Raw genomic sequence first — 9,679 nt, forward strand, 5'->3', positions numbered from 1 at the left:
TACTTCCTCTTCGCTCATCTCCCTCCTAGAGAATAAAGTTTAATAGCTTGTGGAGGTCACACAAGGTCCCCCTTACTCACTCTTTAATCTTGCTCTTTGGTCCTGTTTGCTGCCAGCTCCTTCCCATAGTTGAACAATGATGGAAGTCCTTGCAAAGGGCACCATGCACAATTCCCAAGGTCCCATGTCTGCTTTTGCAGTTGCCTCTGCTGAGAACAGTACCCTGCCTGGCCTTCCAATCCTCAGGAGCAAAGTAACCTCCACTTCTCCTTGGACAGCAGCCCAAACATGGGTTAGAATGGAAAGACTGACTCCAGGCTCCCTCCTTCCCTATAGTACTCTGAATGCTCTCAGTACAGTGTGGGGGTGGGGAGCTCCATTTCATTTCCTATTTGACCTACACATTAGTAGTAGGACCTGATACCAGGTAGGTTAGTGAATGGGAAAAGAACCCAACTAAGTGGCAATGTTTTCCACTCTCTAAGCAAGCTGAGTATTTAGCAAAATCAGATGCTTTAACAAGAACTAAACTTCCACTTGCTGGAAACTTTCTGTGGGGGGAATGCTGGCCAAATGACAATGTAATGATTGTCATTACAATGCAGGTTAGAAACGAGGGTAGAAATGCTTTAAATCATAAACTTTAGGTTCTACCCTGTCTTGCTATGTTTTCCTGAGTGGTGTCTACTGTAGCTGTACCTAGAACACGAGTCAAATTAACTATCAGAGAAGGCCTTTTACCACACTAAGCGAGCGTCTTTGAAAAGGAATGGCTTAGATACCTGGAAACAACCTCAGCCTGAACGCATGACTTTACACTGGGCCAGAGAAGGTAGTAACAGGAGGCACACACACACACACACACACGCGCACACACACACACACAAACACACAAGAAAACCATGGCTACGCCAGGGAACTAAACCAAAACAAGAGTGAATCACCCCAATAAGTCTTTCTGTCACCACAGAACCTAGAAGCATAGCTTCTGAGGAACCACTCACGCTCCTAACAATCATAGTATTTTCTGTGAGTTATCCAAATTACTTTCTGTGTAGTTTTGGACTTATATTTCCTATTCTTAACCAAGCATAAAAAACATCATGCATATTTGTGGGGCATATTGTATTCTAATTTATGAGTTTGCTACATGTGGATCAAATTGGGGGCATAATTATTCACCCGATATTCACGTTCTCAGGTACTGTCACATATTACCTAAATACCAAGAAAATATGCAGAAAGTAACACAGTATTACTTCATAGGTTTGCATTTGACATTTGCTAGATCCTGTTTTCTGAAGTTCTTAGGGGGAAAAAATGCTAGCTCTCAACAAATAATTAGAAATCAAAAATTTGTTTTATTGAGAGCACAGTCTAGTTTTCTCCTGAATCGAATTACGGGGGTTAGAGAGTGGTAAATCAAGTTGCCTTGTAAATCAAAACTGAGTGTGTACGCACATTTCCTAAGTTGTGTTATGAAACATACACCTATGTTTTGCACAAACTAGGTCATTGCCAAAAGCAAAGCTTTTAAATCCTTCAACTGTTTGCATAAATCACAGTCTCAGAACATGGCAGAGGCACAAATTCTCTTCAAAAATGATAGATGTCTAAAACCACCTTTCTGAACTTCCCTTTGTGCGTCAAATCTGTGAGCAAGGATAGAAAGTCAGTGAGGCCTAGATCTTAGCTATAATTCTGTCTCCGCAAAGAGAACGCTAACAAAGAAGCCCGGCTTCTGGATGCTCGTCCGCTCATCTTGAAAATACTAAAACTGAAGAAGAGCCTTACTTCGGTGCTTTCATTTATTTAAAAGTAAAATAAATTCTTGTTAGTTTAGAGGACACAGCACATGTTCCCATGATACCTCTACCCTGCATGCCTTCCCAGCTTTCCTGGTAGGAGTGGACGACAGAAGGAAAGAGCAAACAGATAACACTGTCAATGTCTGGAGAGAATAGACTTTAAAAAATGGCCAGAAAAGGGTGAGAAATTACTTATGGGCATAATTTAAGCCCAGGCCCCATTAATAAGTGGTTTAATCAGTAGCACCTGAAACGAGAGCTTTCATATATCATCATCTCTCCCTACATACTGCAATTTTACTTCCCTGGACCAGAGAGACTCATTTTTAAGTCTCCCATGTCCTGACATAGTGGAGACATCACTTTCATTATCAAAATCACACAAGCTTCCAAGATAATTAATATGGTCATGAAAGAAAGGTAGAATGTTCTATTCTTCACTAGTTTGAGTCAGCTGCAGTTAACTCTACTGTCCCAGTGTCCTAACTTAGGGTTATTCATTGAATGGCATTCGTAGGGTGAGTGAGGGACCCATTTTTTTCTATCTCCAGTGTGAATAAATGAAATCCAGAATCTACCTTGTACTGCACAAAAGCAGTCCATACACACCGACTTAAGCCTATGAGAGCTGAAGTATAATGTATTTTTAAAATGCTGATTTTTGCCTTGATTAATTTCTTTCATGGTGAAAATTCATTTTTAAGAGAGCTCAAAAAAATTTGAGGGCTTTTCACTATCACTTAGAAGAATTTAAAAAAAAAAACAACTTAAATGTTATTCATAGCATAAAGTTAAAAGTATCAATTTTAGAAGTATTTTTTAATGTTACAAAATAGCTTTTTTGTTATGGATCAAACTCCCACTTTCCAAGAGTATCACATTTTAAGGTGAGTTATGGTAGAATCCCATCTCACTGTGGATGCTGATGGCTAGAGAAAATAATTCCTTCACGTATCCCAACCTATCCCTAAATCATGAGCAAGATGTTCTGTTCATCTGTCAGGCTTCCTAGGTCTCTTTTCGAGACTGATTATGGAAACCCACTCCCAGTATCTTTTAAAATGGTGAGCAAATGCCACTGACCCAGGGGAGAATGGGAGTTAAACACTGCACAAAGAGTAGTGAGCTTTCAAGAAATCATAAACAAATACACATTTTGTGAAATATGAAGTGTTTACCATTTTTAGAAACTTTCAAAAAAAATCGTACTTACTCCTCTTGATAGGAGGCTCATATTACCTAAGAATAGCACTCACATCAGAAAGCTGCAGACGTCATTTTTAAAACAGAAGAAATCTCCCAGCTCTTCAAGTAGTATGTCATTTGAACAGGAAGAGTGCGGCACTTCAGATAGAGAGAGCCAGGACCCTCCTACTTAAGCCGCAAAGAGCATCACCTCAGCAGGCAGCAAAGATCCAGTACTATGTGCTGCTCCCCTCACAACTGCACCATACTCTCAAAACACTAGAACCAGAATCCACGCTTGGTCCCCACGCAAATACAGCAGGATCAGGCTTCTTCATGATGTGGGAGACACCCAGCAGATGCCATGTCAGAGCGACAGCGCATCAGGAATGAAGAGAACGCAGAGCAGTGGGGTCTGAGGACCTGTGGATTGTGGCCTCTTAAACACATCGACACCTGTGCTTACAAAACTGAAATACTCAAAATCTACCCTTATACTTAAAGATTTTTCAGTTCTGACGATAACAAAACAAAAATTGTGTGGGCTGTGTTTTCACAATTGGAATGTATTGTTCTCGTCTGTAGAAATAAATAAACAAACAAACAAAAAACTAATTGGGGTGGAGGAGATGGAGTGAATAGAAGGTTCTAGATTCTACTTTTGAGCCAACAGGTGACAAGGGAAAGTGTGTCAACTTGCAAGTGAGAGAGAGGAACAATCCTCTCTCCATAGTGAGGATGTAAAGCCTGATTTAGGAAATATAATGTAGATACTGATTTTTTTTTGTCCTACTTGTAACCCCAATGAGAACTGGAAGTTGGCACTTGTTCCTAATGGTGAAGAAAGGGAACAGCTCACACCAATTATATGACAGAGAAACTCACTAACATGTTGAGAGCCAGGGATGTAACTCAGCGGCAGAGTCTTTGCCTGGCATGCCCAAGGCCCTCAGTTCAGTTGCAGCACACACACACACACACACACACACACACACACACACACACAGGAAAGCTGAACCTGAAATTCGGCAGCATGCTCAGGCAATTCTCAAGCACCCTGTGGACTGAGAGGCCAGCTCTACAGGGCTTGCAATGAGCAGGTGGACAGAGACTCCTTCCCCACTGAGGATGTTTACTTGACATCACTGGAAGCCATTCTGCAAAGTTCCTGATAGTCTCACTTTTCTACATACAGATAAATAAACAAAACTGAGCTTGGGTTTCCTGTTCTGGTGCTTACCAGCAAGTTACTGAACGCATCTGAGCGCTGCCGTCTTTATCTAAGAAAGGAAGGACGGAGAAAGAAAGCTCTTCTGCCGAGCTGGATGAGAGCCAGAGAGGTGAGCGTTGCCTACGAGAAGGCCCAGCAAGACGCTGAACACTACCCTGAGCTGAAAGGATTTTGATGTCTCGCTAAAAGATATTGCCAGGTTTTCCAAATTTGGGATAACCATTTCATAAGATCGTAACAAATACCTCAGTGGGTTTTGTTGTTGCTTATCTCCTGTTTGCTTTGCTCTCTTTAACTAGGCTGGCCTTGAATTCACTGCCGTCTTCCTACATCAGCCTTCCTGTAACCGGGATTGCAAGGGTGGGACATCATGCCTGGTCCTGTGGATATTTTTAACTGAATGAAGAAAAGAAAAAAATCGTAGGACTGACACTATATCTCAGTCCTAAAAGGCTCGCCTAATACCTGGCTTCAAAGCCTGGAATCCACATACATGTGGAAGGATGTTGACTCCACATGATCATCTTGAGATGTTCACCCACAGGCCATAGGACTGGCAGACCTACATACACATCACCCACATACACCACACACACACACACACACACACACACACACACACACACAGTCTCTTTTTAAAAAAACCTTAAAGTTTATATGGAAAAAGAAACAACCAAAACAAAAATGTTGGAGCCATAAAAGTTTGTATACACATCTACCAAAAAATTATTACAAACTATAAAAATGTGTTTCACTGCTGCACGACAACAGATAGAATCAACGAGCAAGAGGGTAACCGCAATAAGAACAAAGCAGGCAATGAATATAAAATATGAAAGGAAATGCATCAAAAGTATGTGTAAATATATATGTAGGTGGTAATTCTTATTGCTATTGGGAGAGGCAAAAAAAAGTAATAACATAATAATCCTTGAAATTTCAGATTGGCCAAAATTGAAAAGCCCAGTATTCCTAACAAAGTGAAAAGAGATACCTTCCTATAAATAGTAGCATATATCGATGTCTTTATTTCTAAGCTGTACAAGGCCAAAACAAGGTTACTGGATCAAAAGCATAGTAGTAGTAGAGGTAGCAACAGCAGTTCTAATCAGGACAATAATAATTACACTCCTACTGCCAGTAACAGTAGCAATCCACTTCCTGTTTGTCCCCTTGAGGAGATTATCAAGGCCGTGGTAACTGCGCTGGCCACAGAGCTTCTAAGCAGACAGCCCACTGTGCCACTATGCCGTATGTTCACAGCACCAAAACTACACGAACAGTTTTGCCTATTTTAAAGACTAGAAAGCCAAGGCACTATGTTTACGTGGTATGTGAACTGTTTTGTATTTTATTGATGTTAGCTACCTTTTTGTCGTTGTGTTACTGTGGTCATCGCGTATGTTTTGGTATAAGCAATCTCATTTCTTATGACTAACTCAATTACAAAAATAATGAAATGAGAAATCTTGAACATATATGAATGTAAATAGACACTTGAGGATAGTGATAAGTACATGATACTTCTCTGTAAAACAAATTAAAGTATAGAGGCAGCACACCGGCTTGTTACAGAGGAGTTACTGGGAGGTGGGAAGAGGAGAGCTGGAGATAGAGGGGGGAGCAATCTAGATAAACACACAAATCAGGACACACATACTCTCACTGTCAGAAAGTTGAAGGACAGGATAACAATGAGAGAATAACATGTTTCAGTGCCTGGTAGCATTAAGGGGCTCACAAATGTTTAAAGAGAAGGGTGCTTTTGAACAAATTTCATTATTCAAAAAAGCAATACTTTATCTGCATGATTTTAGTATTTTTCATAATGAAAAAAATTAAGAAATTTCCCCAATGCTTTATTTTTAATTGAATAACAATAGATCTTATTAGTGGGGAGGTTCAGAAGTGAGTAAAGGCTGGTGTTACAGGCATTATCTTGGTGCGAGAGGGCTGAGCTCTGTTCCTGGCACCACCAGCGTTGGAATAGCTGGCCTCTGACATGCCATTTAACTTGCTCTCAATTTCCTGATTTACAAAGAAAGGAAGTTCGACCAGGCCTTCCAGAAAGGTCCTGTAGTGAGAAAGTGTAAGAATCTATCACTAAGAAAATTACAATGTAGGCAAGTAAAATCCTAGCAATTGGAGTAATAATTACACATTCTAGAAGAAGCAGAGCTCAAAGTCTTAATAGCTGACAGCGAAACAGGTAATTTAATAAACAAGTTGAAAACGTGCCCTTTTAGAATTTAAAGATACAGTAAGATCAATCAGCAATTTTCGATTTTCCAAATGGTGAATGTAATTATTCAGCGCTTTAATTTTCTTACTGACTTTTTAAAAGTGGCCATTTTGGATACTGTTCAGATGACTTATTAAAGACTCAATTTGTCATCTTAGAATGTTGTCAATCCTAAAGGAGCAATTTAACAAAAAATGCATCCTCTAGAGACCAGATATAATAGCTGTCAGGAAATAAGGGGCTGGCCAATACCAGACAGACAGACAGAGAAATAAATAAACTGAACACTAAAACTCCCAGCAGGAAATGTTGAATATAAATTCTTGAAGGAACACAAAAGTAGCAAAGGAAAACTTGTTTAAGCATGACTACCTTCTGAAGTACCATTCATATTTTCCTAAGCATTATAACAGATACAGTACTAACACTTTATGAAAACGTATGCATGGATTGAGAGCCTCAAGAGTCACTAACTCATACAGCGTAATTTTCATGGACTTGTTAAATTTTACGTATTTTGTTTCCTTAAATGGCTGTGGTTTTGTTTTTTTTCCAAAAGCATACATAAAATTCCTTAAACTTACCCAACTTAGAAATACAACTTTCAGACTGCATGGAATTCCCTTTAGAAAGCTACCGGACTTCTGATAGGATATCTACGTGTGAATTCTTCCAAAGGTGAACTAGCACCAGCTGCCACAATCAACTTTTATAGGCTGCGGTGTTGACGTAAAGAAAAAACCGTAAGGTTGCAGTTATCTAAGATTCCTGCAAACTAGCGGTTCCCGGGTAGCATGGCATAATTCTCTTATCTCCCAGGACAAGCATGTGCATTTATTTATATCCTTAGATTAGCTCAGGTCTAATGTTACTGGCACTTGTATACAGGAGCGGTTTTTTTTTTTTCTAATTACAGATGGAACTTGAGCTAGATAGATCAAAGGCATTCTAAGAAGGTCAAATTTTACTTCTCTGAAAAACAGAGGATGTGATCTCACGTCACTAATTAAGGCTGAGCCATGCCCTTTGGCGCCTTGTCTGGTGGTTGAGAAAGCCGGGTCCAGCCATCCCCACCTGCTGGAATAGTGGAACTGTTAGACTTACCCAGAAGAGCAGGTTGAGGGCGTAGAGTAAGCACCGCAGACACTTCACGGAATCTTCTCTGGCCATTGTGAGTCTCCGGAGGGAGAAGCCCCATCCTTTCACCACATCCTACAGGTCCACGCCAAGCAGCTGCGATCTGCAGGGGCGAGCACAGCAGACAACTAACTTCACAGCAAGTGCGCCCCTCTGCCAGCCCTCAGCTGGTTCCCCAGGATCCCCAAGTTCATTCGAGACATCGTCTCATCAAAACTCATCTGTTAAGTCATGAAGCGAACAAAACTCCCCAAAGTTCTAACGTGTCTTCAGATAACACCTGCTGGCAAGGGAAAAGCCTGACTCTCCGGATGAATGAAGACACAGAAAACCGGTTCCCAGCGGACCTGTGGCTCGGCCCTCTGCAATCTGATGAGACTTTCTATGCTCCCTCCCAGGGGACAGCTCTGGCTCGCAAACTGTCCTAAAGGTTACAAACCCTCTGCATCTCTGGAGATGCTCCACCGCCACCCCTACACACACACACACACACACACACACACACACACACACACACACACACACACGGGCACACCAATGCCCTTCTCATCTGGGCAGCTCCTGGGCCCCAGCTCCGCATTCCCAACTCATCACAGCTCGGGTGTGAACTCTGGGGACCACAGGGGGCGCAGCGCGGAGCTGGGATCCCGCCGGGCGACTAGAGTTTCTTTGGGAGAACGTGAGAAACGCTGTTTGTCGTCCGGGAATAATGGATGAGCCTGGGGCAGGGTGGCAGGGAAGGGACATCGGGGAATCAGGGCTGGTGCAGCTGTGCCCACTCCGGGGCAGTTATCATTCACCACCCGCTACCCCCCACCCCTACCACCCCCAGCCTCGGGGCTCCGCGTGCGACCGCGACCCTGAGGTCCCCGCCACCCGCAGAGCACAAAGCCTGCACGGTCAGGCAAAGCCAGCGCGGCCGCGCGCCCCCGGCAGGACGCACCGAGCAGCGCAGAAGTCACTCGGGCGGGCGGGCGGCCGGGACCACGGGCGGGAGAGATGCGGGACGTGTGGCCACTCACCGTCTGAGCTGCGCTCCTGCTGGGGGACAGTCGGGGACACACGGCGGACACTCATCCGGGCAGGGACGCTCCTCCCGGAGAACCAAAGGGCAGCATTGGCTCCAGCAGCAGACGCTTCCTTGCCGTCCTCTCCCTAGCCGTCTCCGTCTCTGACTCCTGGGAAAAAAAAAAAAGTCCCGGGCAGCAGTCTTTGGAAAGTCTCTGCTAAGCCACCTCCCAACGCCGCTGTCCCTCCCAAGTCCTAGCCAAGTCCGGACGAGGCAGCGGCGGCGGCCAGGGCCAGCTGCACGAACTCTCAGCGCATGCTCGGCCGGTGGCTGCCGGGTTGGGTCCTAGTGGGTGTTTCTTGTCCCTCTCACCCGGAGTGACACCTCAGAGAGATTCCTCACCTCTACAAGATAGAATGCCAGAGCGATTAAAACCCTGTAGAGCCTGGAGGGGTCCTTGCAGCAAACTTCTTTAAAATGGTGGCCTCGCGGGGATGGAGGCTGGGTTATAAGCATAAGGAAACAGGCTTTTATTATATGAAAATATTTGTGTTTGGGAAGGGGGGCTACGGGCAGCCCAGCCCAATTCCTGCAATGAGAGACCAGTTGTTACAACCTCCTGTGACTTGTCACTAATGTTCTGTCCTGTGATCCTTATTGATTTGTTGCACTCCCCAATCAAAAAGAAGTAAATAAATATATAAAACAGAATTTCTTTCCCACTCCAACACACTCATATTTCCAAAACCATCCATGTATCCCTGTACTGGCTTAGCATTCAGATAGGGAAAAGACCACAAGTAACCCAAAGTAACCCAAAGTCTTCAAAATTTCTCCTGATACCGTTGTGTTGAGTGTGTTTGTACTGGTGATTTAATCTCGAAATGCACACAGGGTGGTTGGTCTTTGGAAAACCGCGAGTTTTGTTTTGTTTTGTTTTGTTTTTTAACTAGAAATTCAGGAGGTATCACAATAACCACGGAGCCATATCTGCAAACCTACCTTCTCTTTCAGAAGTAAGAAGTTTCACACTTACAAAATGAAATTGCTGGTTCTTGATGCTCCCA

At 43.2% G+C, this 9,679-nt stretch overlaps 1 protein-coding gene across 1 annotated transcript in view; it reads right to left on the bottom strand.

The window, feature by feature from the left end:
- Tspan12 (tetraspanin 12) overlaps positions 1 to 9,158 on the bottom strand; it is a 64,501-nt gene extending 55,343 nt beyond the window's left edge. Inside the window, exons 1-3 of the mRNA XM_021656927.2 lie at positions 9,015 to 9,158; positions 8,626 to 8,781; positions 7,571 to 7,706 (exon numbers count right to left, since the gene is read on the bottom strand). Coding sequence (XP_021512602.1) covers positions 7,571 to 7,636 — 66 coding nt within the window. The 5' untranslated portion in view covers positions 7,637 to 7,706; positions 8,626 to 8,781; positions 9,015 to 9,158. The remainder of the gene's footprint in view (positions 1 to 7,570; positions 7,707 to 8,625; positions 8,782 to 9,014) is intronic.
- Between the last annotated feature and the right edge of the window lie 521 nt (positions 9,159 to 9,679).

Source organism: Meriones unguiculatus, chromosome 21, assembly GCF_030254825.1.
Source record: "Meriones unguiculatus strain TT.TT164.6M chromosome 21, Bangor_MerUng_6.1, whole genome shotgun sequence".
In the NCBI taxonomy this organism is placed as follows: Eukaryota; Metazoa; Chordata; class Mammalia; order Rodentia; family Muridae; genus Meriones; species Meriones unguiculatus.